General features: G+C 42.5%; 1 protein-coding gene across 2 annotated transcripts in view; it reads right to left on the minus strand.

Moving 5' to 3' along the window:
- The window catches only part of AFF2 (ALF transcription elongation factor 2), a 413936-nt gene that overhangs the window by 91452 nt on the left and 298150 nt on the right, over window positions 1-24334 (minus strand). For both annotated transcript variants that reach the window (XM_078380609.1, XM_072981115.2), the window contains one exon: window positions 15163-15214. In XM_078380609.1, coding sequence (XP_078236735.1) covers window positions 15163-15214 — 52 coding nt within the window. The remainder of the gene's footprint in view (window positions 1-15162; window positions 15215-24334) is intronic.

The raw sequence follows: 24334 nt of genomic DNA on the forward strand, positions 1-24334 counted from the left end.
CCACCCCTTCAGGCAACGGCGGGGAACTGCTTCTGCCCTAGGGCAGTGTTCCTGAAGAGGGTTGCCCCATGCCTGGAGCAGAGTATGGTTTTGATTTTGATGCCATGGGCCCTCTGGTAGGATGAAGGATGCTTGCCAAATGGAGAAGGTTCGCATGGTTGGGAAGAGCTGAGGGGTGGGGGTGTCTATCTATCCAAAGGACTAAGCTGACCTGTGTCTTCCAGGTCAGACCTATGGGGTATGTTTTAATCAATTTCCGGTGCAAGGTGCATGAGGCTTGGTTCCCAGTAGAAGCCTGTCTTCACACCTTCTTAAACATGGCAAAATGAACATGTGATAGGTAGGGCTTCATGACCATGCCCTTCATGTTTCACATGTGGGACAGAGTTTGTAAATGCCAGATGCACCAACCTGGAGTTTCCTATCCAGCTATTTCCAAGAATGTATTTAGACATATTTATAAGCTGAAGTGAGGTGGGCCAGATTCTGCTATCCCAGTTTACACTCACTCATCTGGCTTGCAAGGGCTGGGAGAGGGGTGTTGGGGCGAACTGCTGGTCATAGACACCATTCCTTATAGAACGTGATCAATTTGCTCTTGTTTGACTTGCTAATTTATCCATGAACGGCAGTGGCAATAGCCCATCCTGCCCTTTGTTGATCAGGATGTTTTTGGGCTGATTCCACAGACTATTGCCATTTCCGATTAGGCTACTTACTGCCCAACAGACAGTAGGTAGAATTAATGTTTTAATTTCTTATCTTCCAGTTGTATAAGGACATTAAGCTTAGTTCTGTCAACATTGTTATTGGTTGGTTTTTAATCTTACATAGTGATCAAAACTCCTGTCTCTGTGGGCACAGCCACCGTATGTGTAGGACGTTTTCTACTCCTCCAACATTTGCCATTGTATAAATGACTTGCCAGAGGTGTTAAATAACATCAGTGTATTATCTTTTTAGTAATTCTTTCTAATTCTAACTAAGATTGACCATTCCATTTGAACATGCATTAATATTTTGGGAATTCTGATAAACCGTCATATAGCCTCTAGTATACTGATACATAGATATTCAGCCCTATAATATTAATCTGGAAGAAAATTTTAGTGAATTATGAGAGATAAGTACTCTCTCTGTGTTTGTAGATTTTAAAGGTTGACTTTGATATATGGCATCACCATAGGTAAAGGTTCCCCTTGACATTTTTAGTCCAGTCGTGTCCAACTCTAGGGGGCGGTGCTCATCCCATTTTTCAAGCCGTAGAGTCAGCACTTGTCCGGAGACGGTTTCCATTGTCACGTGGCCAGCGTGACTAGGGAACACCATTTTACCTTCCCACCCAGGTGGTACCTATTTATCTACTCGCATTTGCATGCTTTCGAACTGCTAGGTTGGCAAGAAGCTGAGACAAAGCGAAGGGAGCTCACTCCGTTATGTGGATTCGATCTTACAACCGCTGGTCTTCTAACCCTGCAGCACAGGCTTCTGCGGTTTAGCCCACAGCGCCACCACATACCTTAGATCTGTACGAAGCACTGTACAAACCACCCAAGAAACCCATCCAGAATTATTGCTATGGTTGAAAAATTTATTTTAATTGTTCCCGTCTGTCCGTCCATCCGTCTGTCCGTCCGTCCCTCCCTCCCTCCCTCCCTCCCTCCCTCCACCTACCTACCTACCTACCTACCTACCTACCTACCTACCTACCTACCTACCTACCTACCTACCTACCTACCTACCTACCTACCTACCTACTTATACTTGCCTGCCTGCCTGCCTGCCTGCCTGCCTACCTACCTACCTACCTACTTACCTTAGTATGAAACAGACTTTCCAAAGCCATTTTTTTAACTAGCCAACCACAGAAAAGGGCAAGGGATGACCAAATGTTCAGATAAATTTCTTCCTGTAAAACCTTTGAGAAAACACACTCCAAACCTCCAAACCGAGTAACTACCCAGGCCTCTCGGTCTGCATTGCCACAGATACAGAACCTGGTTCCAGTTTATTGCAAAATCCATTGATCTGTATACAGTCCATTTATCATTCATGAAAAGAGCTGGTGATCTTCACAGTATATTAGAAGAAACAACTCAGATCATCTGTCAACGGCCCTCTTATTTCTGTTTCTCTCTCCACAGGGATTTCATCTCTTTCCATTCTTCTTGAATTAAAATGTTGCTAAGCAACATAGCTGGGGGCATGGATGGCAGAATGACTAGAGAGTCTATCAAGCTGTTTAAGCTGCTGGAAATTTTAGTGGTGATGTCTTTCATATATATATATATGGAGAGAGAGAGGGAGGGAGGGAGGGAGGGAGAGAAGAAAGGAGAGGGAGAGAGATTTTATATATCCTTCAATGGCATAATCTGTAGTGAATGCATGCTGGTTTTGAATTTTCTACTTCTGTAATATTCCACATGTCTGCATGTCTCTGAGAGCCTTCTCCTTATCAACTCTGTTGTCAGCGCAGATGGCACAGAGACCATCAGAAAGCTGGCAGGGAGGTTTGCAGTACGGAGGCACCAACTTGAGCCGAAACCTTTGACTTTTGGGGGAGCTCCTGCCTTCTCCACCACAGGTAAGCATGCTTGAGTCCTGTTGTGACAGCATCAACTGACTGACAAAACCTTTCCTCCTGCCAAAGCATATCTGCATGAGTGCAGACCTCACTGACCAACAATACCTGCACAAAAATCAAAATCCAGATGAATCAGTGGACGAAACTTATGAGGTCAAGGGAATGAAGGATGGAAGAAATGGACAAGACAGGAAGGTGGTGGCAACCGCAACTTAGTGCCCAAAATCTTTTTACTTAGTATAGTAAATCTCTCTAGAGTCTAGACTATGCCCATTGAATAAATGGAGATTTGGTGAGAACTCCTCAATAGGTCCCATTGATTCCAATGGGCCTACTTTAACTGCAACTTACTTCAGCATTGCAAATCGCAGGTAGAGTAGGCCCACTGAAATCAATGGAACTGATGGAGGAAATCACTCATCAAATCCCCATTGATTCAACAGGCCTGCAGTATGTCTCAGTTAAGATAGGCCCATTTGAATCAATGGGACCTATAGAAGAGTTCTCAGAAAATCCCAATTAATTTAATAGGCCTACTCTAGTGTAATTCACTACACTATGCTCTGAAATGAATGACCTGTTCTCTCCAGTTCCATAAGTCAGAACTGACTTGATGATACACAATTATTACTTTTATTATAAGGACTGAGGAGTAGGCTAATATCTCACAACTTTTCGGGTGGGTTCTTCTTAGGGCAAGTGAGAGTTCAATCTACGGGTCACCCCTTATGGAGGTAAGGATTATGGTATGATGGAGCTGGGGCATCTTTGTGATGGTGCCCTGATGAATATCCCTTTTCCCATCCATGTTTGTGCACCTAGTTTTATTCTGCTTTTGATCCTATTTGGTTTTTTAAGCATTATGAATCACTCTGGATGCAACACTGTCAAAACCCAGCATGGTATCAGAATCTGAAGAGACCACAGGAGGCCTTCTTCTTCTTCTTCTTCAATACCCAGGGATGGGGATGGAAGTCCTGTGACTCGCTGTCAAGTCTGACTTAAGTCGCACTGGTGACTCGACTCAGACTCAACTCTTTTTTCCAGTGACTTGGACTTGACTTGCAACTTGGACCCAATTTTCCAAGTCACATTTTCAAGTCCCTATTCTTTTAATGAAGGTCATTGTAAACCCAGAAGAAGCTTTGTGACGCTCACTAGAAGAGGCAGGCAAATGGAGGCAAATGGCAGTGGCAGAGGTAGTGATGAGGAGGGAGGGTTTTTAAGAGGGTGGGGGTGGAGGGGGAAGGAAAGGCAAAGCAGGCTCAGCGTTTTTTTCATAGTGACCAAGGGTTGGCTGAGCAAGTGTAGGGGGCAGGGACAAGGAACTCACCCAACTTCTCTGTTTTTCGGTGGGGGGGACTCATTTTTAATAGGGACACAGACTTGGGCAGGGACATGGTGGCCCTGTGGGTTAAACTGCAGAAGCCTCTGTGTTGCAAGGTTGGAAGACCAGCCGTCGTAAGATCGAATCCACACAATGGAGTGAGCTCCCGTCGCTTTGTCCCAGCTCCTTGCCAACCTAGCCACTTGAAAGCATGTAAATGCGAGTAGATAAATAGGTACCACCTCGTTGGGAAGGTAACGGCGTTCCGTGTCTAGTCGTGCTGGCCACGTGACCACGGAAACTGTCGTTGGACAAAACGCTGGCTCTATGGCTTGGAAACGGAGACGAGCACCGCACCCTAGAGTCAGACACAACTGGACTAAATTTCAAGGGGAATCTTTACCTTTACTTTACAGACTTGGGGATTGGGACTTGGGACCAAAGACTCAGACTCAGATTTGGAACTCAGACCCAAAGACTTGACAACATTCGTCTTCAATACAAGCTGCTGGTTCAATAACACCTGTGTTAAAAAAAACATTTGAAGCAAAGTTTACCATTTTCCGTTTGTTCTATTGATTAGAGATGGGATATTCGTATTCGCAGATGAATACAAATATCCCGGGCCCAGGTGGCCAGGATCGCCAGTCCCACTTCTCCATGCAGCGCAATGCAGCCAGTACTCTGTTCGTTGCACCGGATGAAGCCCGTCTGGCACTTCTCCACCTTCCTGCTCTTTTGGCCACTCCAGCCAGGGGGAATGGGTGATGGGTCTTCCCACTCAGCTGCGGAATGGCCAAAAGAGCAGGAAGGCAGAGAAATGCCAGTCAAGCTTTGTTCAGCTTTGATACCATGAGCTGTAGGCTGGCTGCATGGGCTACATGGATGAATTAGTTCAGGGAGGTAGGACTGGGGATCCTGGCTACCTGGGTCCAGGATATTCGTCTTTGTATACAAATTCGTACATGAAGACAAATATCCCATCTCTATTATTAATCCTTCTATTGTCGAAAGAGTTGTTTCTCCTAATGTTTACAGCATTAGCTAATGTTTAGCTCAACATTGACTCCCTGATTGTAGTTCAAACGAATTTCATATTAGTAACAATAATGAGGGTAGTGAAAATACAGGAGACGGTTTACTTTTAAAATTTAATCTCTTTACTAAGTAGAGTGGGTTTTTAAAGGGGCGAAAACACCCCCAGATAATAAAGTATATGGCTCCCATAAAGAATCCTTAAATCAAAGCAGCACTACATAAGAATACATGCTATGCTTTGATGCAAAAACACATTGTAGAAAAACATGCTTGATGCAGCCGCTCCATCAACTGGAGTTAATTATTATTCTCTGATCAGGGAGAATAATATTTCTTAGTTTCTTTTTGTAACCCAGGATTCTTTGAAATATATATCTTCACTATAACTTCATTTTATGAAAATATTATCTTCAAATTACTTCCACCCGCACCTCTTTCTCTCTTCCCTGGGATGGTTAGCTATTGACTTGAATTGTCTGCATTGAGTAGTATGCTCTGCTTTTGATAATTAACTTTTGATCATTACTGACTTTAATGGCTCTAGTCTAATATTGTCATACTCATCCTCCTCAATTACTTTAACACTCATCACCTTTAATCTTTGAACAAAATGATCTCACTGAACCTCCATCAGCCTTGACTACAGAGTTAGTAATTTCTGTTTCTCATCTTCCTAGCAAAGTTTGATTTGTTTGAGACGTGATGTGAACTTTTGATTATTAATTTAAAGGATTTCAGATGGATTCCTCTCCCTCGCTCTTCCTGTTTTAAAAATGAGGTATTTGTGAAATCTAGCCAAGTGTGGGCTCTACAAGGATATTTTTGAAATCCATAACAATGTGTGACCTTAATGTTCATGATGTAGGAAATACTGGGGAATAGTTGAACACTTAATTTTCAGTTGCGTGGTAAAGTTACATCTGGGTTGTGCAGAGATATACATCCTTCTTGCCCGTGGACACCACGACTAAGAACTGAAGTTTTTCTCTTTGCTGGTGATGGTGGTGGAAAGCTCAGTGGTTTAAGTCTCTGGCTGCAGAGCCAAAGGTTGGGAGTTTGATTCCCCTACTCTGCCTCCTACAAGTAGAGCCAGCCTTGGGCATTGTGTGGGCAGTATATAGCCTGCATAATTAAATTGCAAACTCTCCAGGGAGTGCTTAAAGCACTATGGGTTAGCATATAAGCAGTACACTTTGCTTTGCTTTGTAATCATCATCGTCGTCATCATCATCATGATCATCATCATCTCAGGCAATGATGTTTGTCTGCACGTTCCCCTAAATGCAAATTTGTGCACACTTTCCCCTAATTTGCACATTTTTGCATAAAGATATTGAACACAAATGGCTGGAATATGTGAATACTGACACGCAACATCCTTCTGCTTTATGTAGACATTCTAGAAAGTGACATATAGTACCTTTGCATTAAAATGAAAGCCCCCCCCCCAAAAAAAAATCCTCTCCCATCCATATCCTGAGGTGGTTCATCTCAGATACAGAATTACCACTTAAGAACAGGAGCAAGGCCTGGCTGGGAGATCATGATGTGAAGGGCAGAGATAGAATTGAAAGAGCTTCAAGTGTCCCCATGGGGCATTCAGAGGCTTACGTCATGTGGCTGATGCTAATTTTGAGTCTGAAAATGTACATTAAGATAATTAAAGGTAATTGGAAAATGGAGAAGAGACTAAGGCACACAATTTTGCCACTTCACTTTGTGATTTCCTTACGATTTTATCTTTATAGTTATATCCCTAGAATATGCCATAGGGCAGAAATGTCACATGCATCAGTGTGTTAGACAGAACCAGTTGTGATTTCATAACCTTTTTCTGGGTGGGTGAGAGGAAATATGGCATATACTCCCTGGACAGATAGGAGTCTCGCAATATTTCATTTTCCACAAAATTCTAATAATCCTACAAGGCACTCAGGGGTGCATACGTTGTTCTTTTATCTCCCTGTCCCCTTTCAAACTTCTCCCTCTTCACAAACCAGGTTAGTCTGACAGATGATGACCATTCCAAACTGGGTTTCATTTGAATGTCAGCCACCATGATCCTGGTTTGACACTCTGAATTACTTCACCAAATTGAATGTTTTAGATGACAGAGGGTTTGGTTCTTGTCTCTTTTAAGGAAACAGGGGTGTGATCCTTATTAATGAAACTAGCCCTCTGCTCTAAAATCAGAGAAAATTATGTATGTGTTGACTTGCCATTTAGTGACTGGTTTGATGGGTCTACTTTAGTTGGGATGAAGCAATTGGATTTAGCTGAAGCCTCTGTGCTGCAAGGTCAGAAGACCTGTTGTCGTAAGATCGAATCCACACGACGGAGTGACCCCCCGTCGCTTGTCCCAGCTCCCACCAACCTAGTCACACTGGCCACATGACCATGGAGGATTGTTTACGGACAAACGCTAGCTCTATGGGTTGGAATCGGAGATGAGCACCACTGCCTAGAGTCAGACACAACTGAAAAAAATTGTCAAGGGGAACCTTTACCTTTAACTTTTTTAAAAACTACCACCCAGTCCCAGTATTGCCTTCTCTGGGCAAGCTGGTAGAGCAGGTGGAGTTCTCTCAAATTCAGATAGTTTCATAGGAAATGATGATTTAGATCCATTCCCATCCAAGTGTCAAAATTGGTTACCCACCCACCCACCTCCCGACTGTTCCTGCACAAAGGAATGGCGGATAGGAGCAGCCTGTTGGTTAAGGTTGGAATTGGTCAAGGAGGCCATCAGGAAATACAGGACGGCTAATTGGGAGGCAGCAATGACTCAGTGGTAGAACCCATGGCTTGCATAGAGACGGTGTCTGGTTTAATCCCCTCCACCTCCAGACAGAGTGAGAGAGAAAGAACCCCGTCTGAAACACTGGGGAGTTTCTGCTAGTCAGAGTTGACAATATGACTTTAGAGGGATCAACACTCTGATTCAATATCCAGCTTTTTCCTGCACTCCTATTTATTTAGGTCTTCCCGGATGAATTGCAACACTCTTTTCCACTGTGCCACTCTGGCTCTTGATGATAATGTCAGCCATCCTACTGACCCTTACAGGAGTCGTGTAAGGCCCCCCATTGCAGTTGAAACAAGGAGAAGCCAACCCTCATGCCCTTTAACGTGCAGGGAAGCCCAGGACGGTTGGAAAAGACGGCAAATTGTTCCAACAGGATGGCTCCCTCTGGCTCTGTACTCTCTCTCTGGGGGAGCTCTGCCAGGAGCATCTTAGGGCTCTCCCTAATTCCCTCTGACATGAAGCTGGAAACTTTGCATTTGGGAGTTTGAGTGTCACTGTTTAGGTCAGCTTTACCCAGAGGGTGGTACAAAGGCTGTTTAACAAAAGGCCATCTGCGTAACTATGGCTCCCATCTCCCAGTGACATTGCATGTCTTGTATGTCCGGCAGTCACATAAATCATCCAGTTTCCACCCAGAAGCTCTGACTGGGATGAGTTTCCCAGTGGGGAAAAATGCACACTGGGTCAATTTTGCATCCATCCCCAAGTATGCTTCCTTTAACCTAGTCTTGTGGTTAACCATGGGAGCACTGCCTTGCTGCAGGAGTTGGGGGAAGCCTGTGGTCCTACAGACAGGGATGGGCTCTAGTTCCCATCTGCCCCTGCCTGGTCATTCCTGTGAAATGGTGGGAGATGTATATCGCCATGAACACGCTCATCTCATCCGAGTTTGGAAGCTAACCAGAGAAGGGTTAATACTTGGATGGAAGACTGGAGAATTTGATGGCTGTCCCAGGCGGGTTGAAAAACAAAATCCTGCCTGAAACCCTGGGCAGCCAATGATGTCAGAATAGACTGTCACAATAGACAATGTGGGAGTAGAAGACCAAGGATCTCATGTAGCATACGGAGGGTTCCTAGTTTATCAACATCAGCTGGGCCCCAATTCTGCTTACTTGGATCTGACCCATGTTCATTTATTCCTCTACCTTCCCCGATGAGGTCCATCTAGATTCTCCTCCAGAAAGGCAAGGTAGATCAGGACATGTTTTTGTTCAACACACACTTTTACAAAGGCTCCATAAAACAAGATTCACCCTATATACTCATAGTGAATGCTGCGCTGAGCCAAAACCGCACCAGCCACACAAAGGAAGAAGGGGGCAGGCAGCTTGAGGAACCCCATGAAGAAACCGTATTGAGGAAGAAAACAAGGTCACCAGGACTGGACGTACTCAGGGAGAGCCTACAGAATGCTGGCTATTGGGTAATGTCAAAATAGCAAATGGTAGTGGGAAATGAGAAAGTATATGGCTTGAACCTATGAACTGGAGGGCTTCTTATTACTTCCTAACACACTTCCACTGTAGATTCAGTGTTTGTCAAGTCATCTGCATCAGGGGAATTGGGAGATTCCAGTTCATGGGAGCAGTGAATCTGATCTAGGTTTGAACTCTGAAATTAAAGGAGCTATCCAAGGTGCTGAACCTCTTTGGGCTATTAGAAGCCAGCACCTTGAACTGCTCCTTTAAAGTCTGGCCAAAAATGTGGAGTGGATTTGCTTTCCCCTTGAAACTGGAGTGAGCAGCCACCAGTCAGCGGCAGGTGGGTAGGCTTAAAAAGGTTGCGTGCACACCTAGTGTTCTCCAAAATCCAATCCACTTCTCTCTATTACTAAAATGGTTAATTCAGATTAGGTAATTGAGTATTCTGATCTTGGGAAGAGGGAAATCTGATGGGGGGGGGTCGCCTTATATCATAGAAAGCTGATGCTCAGTTGCAGATCTTCTGTTCACCTAGACTATGACAGTTTACAGTGGCTAGCAAGGCTTCCCCGGGGTCTATAAAGTTAAACATCTTTATCTCCAGGAGAGCCTTCAGTGACAGTTTGCACTTGAGGCTTTCACCACCCAAAGCTCCACATGTGCTCCTGAATTGCTCTATCTTTCTTCATCGCTCTTTGGAGAGAAGATGCAATTGTCAGGTTGAAGATGGCAAGGCAATCGTGCCTGAAGATTAATTCGGATACTTGGCTCTTGCACCCGCTGTTTCATCTCCAGGTAGCGCTCCCAAGGCAGGGATGGCAATTAGCAGCCCTGCTTAGAGCCATCCCAAGGCCCCGTTTTGTCATCTGGTTTGCCATACAAAGACTGACATTTAGAGATCCTTTCTTCTGCCGGCATTTATTTATTTAATTTGGGGTGGGTTGGAGGGACGGCATGCTGTGAGGAAGCCACGTCCACGCTGGAAATCATCTGTGGGTTTCACACTAAAGCCTTCCAAAGCAGTAGCACATCTGCTGTGCTGGCTTCAACAAGTCCTTACAAACGCAAGGTGAGGTCCTGGGGGAATTCTCACATTCTCACTGACTTTAACCAGGTCTGTTTTTGTTGCTGTTGTTGCCATTATTGTGTGTTGAAGAGAAGAGCCCCATATGGGTTAAAAATCCCTTTTGCTGTAGCAAGAGAGACATATCAGGAAAAGGTCTGCCCGGCCTCTCTTTCCTCGCAGCTGTTGCCCTCAGATTCTCCTTTATAATGAAGGTCTTCTTTATCAGGGTCCCCAGGGAATCCGTAGCAGACCCTAATCTCTCTCCTCTCTCTCGGTCAATGAATAACTCTCCGGTGAGGAAAGGAAAGGGCAAAAAAGCAAAGGATAACAACACAGCCATCGTGGAGAGAGGGGGAGAGGCGAAGCTTTTCCTGCCATTGTCATGCAATGCTCAGTGATAAGAGTTCATGCGCAGGGCTGAGAAGCATGAAAAGCAATTACAGATTTATGCCGAGCCTGGAAATTTACTTTCAAACAGTAATTTACAGTTCCAAAGACCTGAAAGACAGCTAATTACCATTATAGTTACTTTTTAAAAAAGTAACTCTTTTTCAAAGCTATTTTTTGAAAAGTAATGAACTCTTCACGATTTTCCCCAAGACAACTAAAGTTGTCTAAACTAAAGACTGATTTTTCCCTCTGCCCTGGTCACAAGCCACCTATGTAAGTAATTAAAAACTTACTGATAGACTGCAAAAGGAGTGAAGTTATACCTTGTTAAGTTACAACTCTAAGGTAACTTATTTCTTTGTTTTTTAAAAAAACAGGTAATTAGTGGCATCTAATTATTTCCAAGGACTTTATTTATGAGCCATTTTAAGGAATCACTGGGGTACGGGATGCAAATTAATCAAGTGTTTTACTTTTCCTGGATTTATTCTTTCTTACCTTCTTTGTATAAAATAAAAGATAACTTTAGCTTGGGCTTGACATACTGTTCAGAGGATAATTATTTACACATAATTAATGTGGTTTACTCTTTTTTTTTTTGAGTAAATGTACCTGGGGCACTAACCTCTTACTCATATCAATAAATGTTGACTGAAACTTCCATTTTATTCAGGGAGGCCCAGTTTCAACGGGAAACACTCAAGAGTTTATATTTCTTAATAGAATTTGTTTTGTTTCAAGGCCAGCCCTGCTATTAAATGGCAGCTTCAAGTGGCTCTCCTAGGCTGCGGATTAAAGGTTCCATGAAAACGTACCAAATTGTAACTTTTTTGAATTGTTATTAATGTACTTTTTTACCACTAAGAATGGAGAGGATTATGGTAAGACTTGGTTCCATGTTCCAAAATTACAAAACTGGCTTTGGTGTCCATCTACTTGAATATGGTTGAGTATGTTCTGGACATAGGGGCACAATTTTCAGCTCTACCTTAGGTGGAAAAATGTCCTGGCCCAGTTCGGTTTCTAGCCTTTTAGAATCTCGGAATCCTAGAACTGAGGAGCTGGAAAGGACCCTATAGATCATTGATTCCTGTCAAGGAGGCCCAGTGGGAGAATTGAACTCCCAACCACTAGCTCCACAGCCAGAGACCTAAACTGCTGAGCTACCCGGCAGTTATTAAGGGAATAGGGAGCAGGAGGGGAAAACACATACAAGGAAGGCCTTCCATACTGATGATATTCTTTATGGCAACCATATTTGTCCTGCCCAGCATCTCTGCTATTGGTGAGATCTTAAATTTACCTGTAGCTAATTCTTATTCCCATGAATTACCAGATGCAAGACCAAATTCTCTCTGTGACCAGCTTGCCTGGCAAATAGGGAGGTTTCTACATATTTCTGAGGAATTTTCAGGAGACCCCACAATCATGCGGGGAAGACAAGCAAAATGCATTGCACATCCTCACAAATGGCTTGACACAGTTCAAGGCGTACCGTTAAAGAGCGAGGCACCTATTTCCTTCACAAATACACGAAGATTCCATTATTTTATTTCATACGGCCACACGATTCAACCAAAATTTCCATGACACTGAAGGGTAAATGGTTAACATGAAAAGACTATATCAAATATATTTCTAGCCGGTTTTGTTGTAATGGGGGGCAGGGACAAATCCATGAGGTTTGGAACGTCACATGCTTACCCTGTACTTTGTGGTGTGTGTGTGTGTGTGTGTGTGTGTGTGTGTGTGTGTGTGTGTGTGTGTGTGTGTGTGTGTGTGTGTGTGTGTGTGTGTGTGTGTGTGTGTGTGTGTGTGTGTGTGTGATGCACCCGCAAAGGTACTCAAAGTTCCCAAATTATTTTTCTCTAAAAGTTATTTTCTATTAGGTAAAAGTCCTCTTATGCCCTCTAGTGACAAACTCTTTTTAAAAAATGCTCAGTGGCTCTGAGACTTGGCCCCTGGAAGCTCTGAGACTTAAAACATGATAAAATGGACTCCCCACACACACCCATGAGGAAAAAATTGTGAGGAAAAATATTTATAAAACAAAAACATATCTGCGTGTATTTTGTGTGTGTGTGTGTGTGTGTGTGTGTGTGTGTGTGAGGGCTGGGGAGATCAGGGGTGCTGGGGAGTACATTTTAGCCAATGGGAAGCCTCTCTTTTGCTCCTCATGTGTCCTCAATAGAGATGGGGATATTTGTATTCGTAAATCAAAACAAATATCTTCATCCCAGCTGGAGCTCATGTGGGTCTCGCCCCTGGGACCAGATCGTCCACTCCTAGGGCTGCAAGGGTCCCGCTCTTCCTGCCAATGGTGGCGGGAGCTCCACTGTCTCCCTGTTCGGCTGGCCAATCAGCAGCCGTGCGGGGAAGTACCGCCCTCCCACCTCCTGCCTGGAGGGGCCAACCGAGCAAGGAGACAGTGCAGCTCCTGCCACCATTGGCAGGAGCGGGACCTTCACGGCACTGGGATGCCCAGAGGCTGGTCCTGGGGGCTGGACCCTCACGAGATCCAGCTGAGATGTGGACATTCATATCCATTTACGAATATCCCTATCTCTAGTTCTTAATAGGTAAAGGTAAAGGTTCCCCTTGACATTTTAGTCCAGTCGTGTCCGACTTTAGGGCGTGGTGCTCATCCCCGTTTCCAAGCCATAGAGCCAGCATTTGTCCATACAGTTTCCATGGTCACATGGCCAGTGCAACTAGACATGGAACGCCATGACCTTCCCACCAAGATGGTACCCATTTATCAACTTGCATTTACATGCTTTCAAACGGCTGGGTTGGTGAGGAGCTGGGACAAGCGACGGGAGCTCCCTCCGTCACATGGATTTGATCTTACAACTGCTTGGTCTTTTGACCTTGCAGCACAGAGGCTTCTGCGGTTTGACCCGCAGCACCACCACATCCCCGATAGTTCTTAATATCAATGGTATTAATGAGAAATCTTAAACGTAGAACTGCGGGGCTTGAAGCGATCATGGAGTCCAGGCCCAAGGAACAATTGCACTCCCAACCTCTAGCTCAACAGACGAATATCTAAACCAATGAGCTAAATGGCTCCTCTAGTTTCGTTTGTGGATGACAACACAGATAGAAAAATGGAGTTTTCTCTGAGAGATAAACAATTTTTTAGGATGCATCTAAAAATGGAGGGGTGGCAGCTGAGAGTAGTGATGGAGGCTTAGCCATTGTATCTCTTTAAAAGAGTGCAATTGTATTCTCCAGAGTAACAAACTTTTAAGCTAGGGGGGAAAAAAAAGAAAAGGCAGGTGGTTAGAAACGTTCTTTGCTTTCATCATCTTCTGAAGGACAAGGAGGCTCCACTTCTGCTTTAAGAGCCCCAGAGCAGCTGAGTAATTCATTTTGCATGGAATTATCTAATAACACGGCAAAGAAAGAAACAATAAATAAAATATTACAGCTAGATGAGGAACAAGAATTAAAAAGGAGGCCGTTGTATGGTGCTATCAGAGATCCACATGTGTGCAAGTTAATTGTTTAAGCAAAACTTGGAAGGAGGGAAGAGGGAGATGAAATCTTGTTGCAATACACTTCAAGAATTTGTTCTGCCAAGAGAAGACGCATACATAGGCCTGAGTCAAGTGAGAGGTATCAAAGCTACTTCGGTCCAAAACACACAATGCTATGGAAATGTGCTTTGAATTAAGGACACAGATTTCAAAGGTTAAAAAGGACTGTTTTGTTCAGAACAATGCCGAACACAGAAGACGGGAACTGGAGAAACGGAGTAAAGGATAGCTACTTAAAGTACTAAATCCTGCAACAAGTCCCTAGGATATCTTTCAGCTCAAAGCTAATGGAGAGTAGACTAGACTGTCTGGAGAACTTATATGTCAAGTTTTCCTTTTCTAAAATCAAAACCCACCTGAACCTCTGAAATCAGATGAAACTATTTGTAAGAAGGTGATATTCTAAACAGAAATAGAGGAAGTTCTATTGGAAGCCAGTAGGGACATTGCTGTCCAGATTGACTGACACAGGACCTTATAAAAAGAATAATGAAAGTTATGGAGTACTGCATTATTGCATTAATTATGGGGAAATAATTCACAACTGGATGGATAGCTCTGTGGTTTAGGTCTCTTACTTTGGATCCACAGGTTGGGAGTTTGATTTCGCCACTCTGCTTCCTGTGAGTAAAGCCAGCCCGTGTAGCCCTGGGCAAGCTTCACAGTGTCATGGTGCCCCTAGAGGAAGGGAGTGGTAATACGCCTTCCTGCCTCCTTGATGTCCTGTTCTTGGACAGATAGGTGAGCATAAGCACTGGTCTGGTCTCCAAAATAGGCTTGTGTGCCTCTGGGACAAGACACAGCATCAAAGTGACTGCAAATTCTATTGAGGTATAGCCTAATCCTGTTCTTAGCAGAAATGAATGGCATCCTGCATAACGAACAGCCAGTGAAAAACAAAACTATTTCACCTATCATACTGTACAAGCTCACATAGTTCCATTGGGTAGCTGAGAAGTCAACAACCAGAAGCCAGAAATGTTACCTGCTCGTTCTCGTCATCATCACTGCTGAGTTTCAGATCATCTTCAAGCATTCTGTGTGGGGGAAAGAAAAGCAGAGAGAGAATGAAAAAAAAAATGTAAAACTAACAAACATATGTTAATATCTGGTTTTAATAAATGCAAGTTCAAAGCATATAATAAGATTACTTCTAGGATCCTCAGCAGTGGATACAGGCAGCAGTTACAATCTAGAAATGCTGATTCTGGGTGTATTCTCATTTTATTTTACTTTGGACAGTGAAAATTGCAAAATACCTTTCCTCCCCATAGTGTATTCTTTACACTCTCGTGCAAAGCAAGGTTTATTTATATAATTAAACAAGAATAATGTACAGGATTCAGATCTCTTACTGGAAAAGAGGTCATTTATCTACATGAAGTATCAAAGCAATTAACAAAACAGGACAGAAGTTTTAATCATGAAGAGGTAAACTGTGCTTAGAATTACGCACAGAAGCATCGATGGTGTGATGTTAATAAAGGGCTAATAAATTGTTGCAAAGTTGAAGATGCACCAATAAGGCAAAGCCATCCATAACTTCTGGCAGAATACCTATGATGTTGTTTTCAATGGCAAGAAATAATGTTTTGGAACTTTAAAAACCTGCCTCTTTATACTGGTACAATCTCTCTGGCTATGGCATGCTCCATTACATGCATGGAACGGTCCAGAAGCGAATATGTGTGGGTAAACATTCAGCAAAAGTGCTTTACAAAGTTTGGCCAAAAAAACTGCACCAGATATGGTGATAAAGAAATATCCCATTTCTGTTTGAGGCCATCTGATTGTAAATGACGCTCGGCAATCAGCCATTAGGTATGTTTCTAACCATACTTGACTAAATCCCTCTTACTGCTCCCAGAGGAACAGCAAGATTTGTTATTTTTATGTGCCAATCCCAATCACGTCTGATTTAGGGTGAGCTTAAGATCTGATGACCTCTAAAAGAGTCCTGTCATGAACACTTCTCCTCAGGTCTTGCAAATTACATGCATCTCACTCAGTTTACTAGAGCTGCTTCTGGGAGGCCAAGGAACTCTGATGGTATCTTGAAGAGATCCTTACATTAATACAGGATTCAAGAGTGAGTGTTCAAGCCTCACAACTAGAATGAAACGAACAACCATTTCAGGAAGAAAGCCCGCAATGGGTCTTGAACTGACATCACGTGGGGTGAAGGGCGGAGATGTTGCTTGTGTGCCACCACTCAGCTGTGGTGAGAATCTGGGGCTCCAAGAAGAAGAGACATATCAACCAAGGAAGCTGCCGTACATCAATTGGCTGGAGTTGGTCAGGTGACCTTCCCCGATCTTCCTAAAAGTTTCTGGGCCTGGATTTTGCTTGGTTTGGACATCTCACTTTCAGAATCTACAGCCTCGATGTTTCTTCCTGTCTTTTCTGCACTGAGAGGACCATTCACAAAATTCAGTTCAAGAGAAAGTGTATTAGATTTGTTAATGAACAAGCGAAATCATTGCAATGACACATCATAAACTCCCTTTTTTTCTGAATGGGATATTAGTGTCAGACAGAGGAGACCCATTGAACCAAAGGGATTTGTACCAGTGTTGACTTAGCAACTCTCATTTATGTGGTGCATCTACTTTAAGTCAGAGAATTAATTAGATTTAGCCCGTGGTATTTAAGTAACATGACTCTAAAGCCACTTTTAAACATACGAGCCGACTGAAAGATCCTGATTCCTTCATTTGCTTTCGAGTGTTGCCGTTAAGAACTTATGCATTGATCTTGTTATTCAAAAATATTTACAAGGTTTTAACTCCTCCATCTTAAACTTCTCTGTTTATTGTTTAAAAGTACATTGAAGAAGGGTTAACGGGTTTGTAAGTCATCCGTCTTTCGCTGACCTCTGTTGTCAGGCATCTCAGCTGTTACAAAACATCTAGACCTGAAACTACTGGTCATTAACCTCTTAATCAATGACAGATGCCTCTGTCAAGTGTAAACCCATAAATGTGCGATGAGGATCAGAGATCTCTCTCCCCCCCCCACCCCGTCCTAAAACAAGAAACCTTCAACTAATATTAATCCTTAACGGTTTGGATTTTGGGTGACAAATGGGTGTTTGCTGCTTCTTTATCTGGATGCCATCTTTGTTTCTACAGTGGCATTCATTCCCTCTGATGTTCACGACAACAGATCGGCAGAACCTCCATTTACCCTTGATTTTTATCAGCACGGTACATTACACTCTACTCAAAGGGGCCAAAATGCCTTTAAGATTTAGTTACAAAAACAGCATCCAACCATCAAGCTATTTCAGAACGACAATCAACATTAGCTCAGTCCCAAATCTGTCCTTTAAAACTTCCATACCTTTTCTGTATATAAAACCTCGGGCTTTTGAAATGAGACCTTTAAAGCAATCCGTTCTGCCTTATTAAAAAATATAATGATCTAAAGAAGAAAATGTTATAGATAGATCGACATGTAAACCACTGAAGTTGAAGGATCTCCTTCCTCCATTTGAGATACATTTTACTTTTGTTCTCTTGCATGTAAAACATCCTTATTTGACACACTCTGGTAGAAGTAAACAGAGATGATAAAGGAAATTAGAGATCAGACAAATGGAAAGAACAAAGAAAACAGGCGAAAAGATTTGAAAAATGAAGACAGGGAATAAAATAAGAGTAGCTGGTGAAGAACAGTGCTTAGAATGTTTCCTTATTGCCGGCAATTCTCTATAGATGCTAGTGGCTCAGATAAACAAAGAACGGGTTTACAGACTACGGAGAAAGACCACAAGTAAATAAAAGATGATTAGCAAGAAGGACAGCTGTTGGAACCATTTCCCAGCAAACTCGGTGTGCAGGATTTAGAGCGGTCCATTAACAGCCTTAAAGGAGATTTATGAAAGAGGAGGACAGCAAATTTAGGTTTTTCGTGCCAATAATTTAAAGCACATAATTCTTTTTCCTTTTCTAGCTAATGTTTCTTCATAAAAAGGACACCATACCGTTCCATCCCACAAGCCATAGGTTAACCAAGCCACAAACCCCCAAATATGTCAGAGTTTGAGGGCATACAGAAGGACTAAAACAGAAGTGAATTAAAACAGAATGGAAGAGAACTGCCCCAATCAGATGTAGCTTTGGGTAAGAGCGAGCATTTGTCCACTGTGCTGAATGAAGTTGGGGGGGGGGATCTCTTTTCCTCACACATGAGAGTCAACTGGGAATTGGACTAAGATAATTCTCACCTACATCCTCTGTTATGTCAAACGGCAGTGGAAATTATAGCAGTTACTTCTAAATCTGCACCTATGAAGTCTTCTCTTGCCTAAGGTCTGAACTGATTGATGAAGACCTGTTCCGAAAATAGCCCAAGGGTGTAAGTAGCCCTTGGACCCAAACTTGGAAAAGTTACTTAGTGGGCCAAAAATCCCAGAATTCCTGAACTAGCATGAATACTATGCGCTTTGTGGAAACTAGTATGGCCACTGAGCATGGTTGATTCTAGGTATTTTAACTCCAAAATCTGACTTTTGCAAGCTCTTACACAGGCTCTCCACCTTTGGTCTAAAAGGTCTTGACGACAGCATCAGCCCAGCTTTGAATAAAAGACAACTGTTGGATATATTAAAGCAACTGTGCACGCAGGTAGCGAGGCTAAATCAAAAAGAAAATAGGCTTCTCCAGAAAGCGATCTCCAAGGATATTAGGAATTCACTTCATTTTCTATTCTCCTCTCACCTGGTTGACATTATTATTGAAAATGCATGTACTTGTTTGTCTTTTCATCCATAGCTAATGCAGCAGATCACTTTAGGGGGAAAGAGAGAGCTCAAGGAGGATTTTTGATTTCATTATTAGAGAAATGCCTTTATACCGGATAGAACGTTCTCACTTGTCCAGCAACTTCATTTCCTGTCTTAGTGGCAGGCATGGATGTAGCCTTATCAACAAACAAGGACCATTTCTAAACTTCTTTTTATCATTTGCAGCAGAACTATTACAGACAACCCATCATTAGAGACAGACCTTCTGTAAGTTTTGATTCTATGCTGCTGTCACAGAAGGAACTCTTCTCATCTTCTGCGTCCTGCAAATTAGCTCGCTCCATTTTGAGACGGACACAAGTCTGGCTTCTCAATCAGAAAGGAATCACATATTGAATGGCAGGGATGGGGAATCAGGTTGTGGGGCTTGACCATTATAAATTGCCAATACAACAGCAAAAGGCTTGAAACAGTATAAATGTCATTCACAAAAAAGAGGCCTTCCAGTTTCTGTTATGGTAGAGTGAAACATACTTAGCTGAAGTGATTGGTGGGTTGTCAGTTCTAAAATATAAAATCCTCTTTTAAAATAAACAGCATGCCAAAATGCAGATCTTAGGGGGAAATTATACAAAAGCCCTCAATTTGTGAAACATTTTGTGAAAAATCATGTAGAACATGGGCGCATGCTTTAAATCTGCACAGTGATGTGGAAGAGAAATGGAACAGGCTTATGAATGAACGCATGAACGATTATGCAGACTAGAAACAGATTGTTCCATCCATTGTTACCTGCACCATTTAATTGGCTAGATTAATCGATACACAGGACAGCTGTATAAATGTCTGCCCAGAAGTGAACCTCATGGAGAGCCATGGCCTTCTATTGAGTGCAGCATCATGTAATTGAGCTTATTTCCTTATGGGTGTAAATTTGCTTGAATAGCAATTTTTTAATTTAATTTCTGTCTTCAAACTAACAAATTTTTGCCAGCATACTTTAAAAAAATATATAGTTGCCCACACATTTTGAAAGTCACTATAAAGTTTAATTACTTAATGTTTCAGTCCCAGGCAATTAAAGCTATGGTAATGGTAATTAGTAGGAATAGTAAAAGCCGCAGCAGTTGGTGGTGGTCAACAAATGGTTAGATATTAATTTTTATAGTTACAATAAAACTAGTTACTTTCTCATTATTGTTAAGGAACTAGAATAGTTACTTTTGTTATTTTTAAAAAAAATCACTTAATTTTCTATCTGAGGCAGTGGGGTCACACATTTCCTGTAAATATGGAAAGCAAATAAAACAGTTACACTTAATATATTGCAAACAACCAAAGTTATCCATTGTGTTGCAATCATTATGTCACTTAGCTTCTGTTTAGTTATCAGGAATTATTAGAATTGATCATAAGTAATGTATAATTTGTGACTTGTTGTTTCTACATTATTTCCACTGCACAGGCTAGGGAAGCATGCATGTAAAAAGAAAAAAAAAAGCCTCTTGTTTCAGAACTGTTATTTTCAGCTCATGCAAAGTTGTGCAGATTTAATTGCGTAATCAACTGAAATTCATAAGATCGGCTTAGAATTACTTGATTCAGTGACAGCATTAGCCCATGATCATCAACATCATCCTACATACTTTTGGTATTATGCAACATCAGGCAGTGGCAGCTAAAATTATTGCAAAAAATGGTACAAAATTGAATACAGATGTGTTTCACAAATATGTCAGCCACAGTACATCCCATTTTTAAGGATGCTGCCAGATGAGATTGTATTTGTGTGCAATTTTTGTGTAAGAAACCCTCCAGAAATGGCTTTCCCTGTGGTTTTTCATCATCATCATTCTCTCTCTCCTCTCTCTCTCTCTCTCTCTCTCTCTCTCTCTCTCTCTCTCTGTGTGTGTGTGTGTGTGTGTGTGTGCTGGGGGGGGGAGGCCATCCCAGCCTTGAGAAATCAAAACAAATGGTGGAGCAATTTCTACAGAGAAAAAGCGGTCTTTGTTTCAACACATTCCCTCTATAAATCTTGAAATTTGATAGTCACTCATTGGGTAAAATGTGCAAGTCGTTTTGTAAATGTTTCCTTTGAGATTTTTGAAGAGTTATAGTTTTTTCCAAGTGTGTGTGTGTGTGTGTGTGTGTGTGTGTATCAAGAGAATTAAAGGAATTTACAATCATCATTCATTCAGAATCACTTATTGAGAGATTGTATACATATGGAGCTCTAGCTGATTAAACTTGTGCTTCCTTAATTTTCCTCTCTGTGCTTTGCTATGTGTGGCTGTCTCTCTGCCACCCGATCTGTCTGTCTTTAGTTACTTTAATGATAGCACACTGTGCCTAAAACCAACTAGGATGATCTGCGCATGGAGGCAGAATTCTATGTGTAGATCTCTTTGCTGTACTGGGTCTCCCGCAGTAAAATGCAACTGTGTGACTCAACATTAAAATACATTCATAAAATCAGAGTAAATCTAAACAACAGCTTGAAATAAAATGTATCTTTAAAAAAAGTGGATCAACAGTAAACAGCATAAAAATGTTCTGTGAAAAAAACCAGATATAATAGGATAAGTTTTGAAAACTTTCTTGAGAGCAACTACTAATGAGACGGAGGGCATATCTCTCTTGAGAAGGAATTCTATGGGGCCACCACTAAAAAGACTGCTCTGTAGGTTGAGATCGATTAACCAGTATTAGTAAAAGGAGAGGTCCTGTTGTCATCTTGGCTACTGCTCAATCTAAGTACCTCTTGGTAAAGGTTAAAGGTAAAGGTTCCCCTTGACAATTTTTGTCCAGTCGTGTTCGACTCTAGGGGGCGGTGCTCATCCCCATTTCCAAGCCATAGAGCCAGCGTTTGTCCGAAGACAATCTTCCGTGGTCACATGGCCAGTGCGATTTAGACACGGAACGCTGTTACCTTCCCACCGAGGTGGTCCCTATTTATCTACTTGCATTTGCATGCTTTCGAACTGCTAGGTTGGCGGGAGCTGGGACAAGCGATTGGCACTCACTCCGTCGCGTGGATTCGATCTTACGACTGCTCGGTCTTCTGACCCTGCAGCACAGGCGTCTGCGGTTTAGCCCACAGCGCCACCACGTCCCTGTAAGTACCTCTTGAGCTTAGAGTAAATCTTGCTCTTAGAAGTCAACGTTCAGCATTATATAGAAGTACTCATGGAAGAAATTCAGTTATCTTCAGTTGCAGGGCCAAACCTCTTCAGCTTTTAAAAAAAAAGTAGAAATTAGAGCAAAGTGACTCTAATGAAGTTTGAAGAAGTAGCAAAGAAGAAGATTCCACCATAGGCACGGCAGACTGACTGACACCTCCTGGCCTCCGGGAGACCCATCTGCTGTCTTTCAAACTTCTCTTTGCTCAGCAAATTGAGGAAGGGAGGTAAGAGCTTCTGTTGCTAAGGAACACTCCATTTTGTGTTGTCACACTCAATCTGCTTTAGCACCATATCAGTAATTAGTGTAATTACAGCTGGTGAGAGGAAAATAACCCCTGTGGTTATCTATTAGGTAACTCACAATAAGAGAACACTTCATTACTCATCTCTCCATATCATCTCCTAATTTCAAAAGGATTAAGCAAAATGAATTCTTTTAGCAGGAGAAGTCTTTATCTAGATAGCCATTAATCTCCACCTGTAAAAAGCTCTTTACCGGGAAACTAAAATATTAAGTTGTTACTAATTGAACAGGAACCACTGCCCTTCTATTTAGGAACGGGGAGACAATTAATTTGGTTTGTGTTGGAAAACAAATTGACCTCGTGCGCACGGCCTGAACTGACACATGCATCAGAACACCATGAAATCTCTACTTAGTTTTTGGATGCTGTAAAGCAGTTGTCAATTTTTTTTTTTGTTAAAAAAGGGAAATAAAAAAAAATCTCTCCTGGATGGAAAAAAGAAGAGCTGCCCCATCCAGCTGATTGTTCAAAAAGGATGTAGACCATCCCTCTGATGCTTCTAACCTATGCCATAAAGCAGGAGCCCCAACATCATCTCTGCTATTTGCGTTAAAAGTGATCATTTAAAGATGGTCTTCTTCTCTTGCCAGTTGTGTTGTGAAACACCTCGCCCTCTTGCAGGGCAAGGAGAACCACTGGGAGTCCCTCAACTTTGTGTGAGATGACACAACCAGCAAGGACTTTCACCCTCTATTCTCAACAATCTGCATTGAGGAAACAGTCTCAAGGAGAGAAAGACCAGATTTGAGGATAAGTCTTGTATATGCGGGTTGCCAACAGCTACCTCACTGTCAGTGGTATCAGGACCAGTGTTAGACTTTAGTCATGAAAGGTGACGAGTCTAGTTTTGCAGGGTTGGTGCCTGGATTTTAGCCCAAATTTATTGGGGGGGGGGTCAGAATTGATGATCTTGGACATAGAGATCCTGTAAAGTTTAGCCTAAAACCTGAAGCAGAATCCCTCCCCCACCAAGAGCCGTATCTAATTCATGCACCAGTATCCTCTTGCACAGTTCTGCCTGCACAATTGGAATGTTATCACTATCTGTGGCAGGTCGTTGCTTCTTATAGAGCTCCTTTCCCAATTTTGTGGTGCACACAACTTTGTCTTATTGTCCAGAAGTCACGCGCACCATCAAATCATAAAAGGAACTTTTAAACTGCTGGGTAGCTTGGTGGCTTAGGATTTTGGCTGTGGAGCCAGGGGCTGGGAGTTCAGTTCCCCATTGTGCCTCCTTAACAGGGGCTGGATTCCATGATCCATGGGGTCCTTTCCAGCTCTGCAGTTTTAAGATGCTGATGCTGATTATACCTCCATGACTGTGTATTGCAATAACTGTATCTACTGGCTTGGACCCAAAGACTTATTTTTGCAACATCACAAAGCTTGGACATTTATAGCATGATATAACGAAGAGGCTATATCACAGCATGCCATTCATTGTCCTTGAAATTGTGAAATTGGTCTCGTCGTTGTCGTTTAGTCGTTTAGTCTTGTCTGACTCTTCATGACCCCATGGACCAGAGCATGCCAGGCCCTCCTATCTTCCACTGCCTCCCAGAGTTGGGTCAAATTCATGTTGGTCGCTTCGATGACCCTGTCCAACCATCTCATCCTTTGTCGTCCCCTTCTCCTCTTGCCATCACACTTTCCCAACATCAGGGTCTTTTCCAGGGAGTCTTCTCTTCTCATGAGATGGCCAAAGTATTGGAGCCTCAGCTTCAGGATCTGTCCTTCCAGTGAGCACTCAGGATTGATTTCCTTCAAAATGGATAGGTTTGTTCTCCTTGCAGTCCAGGGGACTCTCAAGAGTCTCCTCCAGCACCACAAATCGAAGGCATCAATTCTTCGGTGGTCTGCTTTCTTTATGGTCCAGCTCTCACTTCCATACATCACTACAGGGAAAACCATAGCTTTGACTAT

The sequence above is a fragment of the Pogona vitticeps genome, chromosome 11 (assembly GCF_051106095.1).
Source record: "Pogona vitticeps strain Pit_001003342236 chromosome 11, PviZW2.1, whole genome shotgun sequence".
NCBI classification, from domain to species: domain Eukaryota; kingdom Metazoa; phylum Chordata; class Lepidosauria; order Squamata; family Agamidae; genus Pogona; species Pogona vitticeps.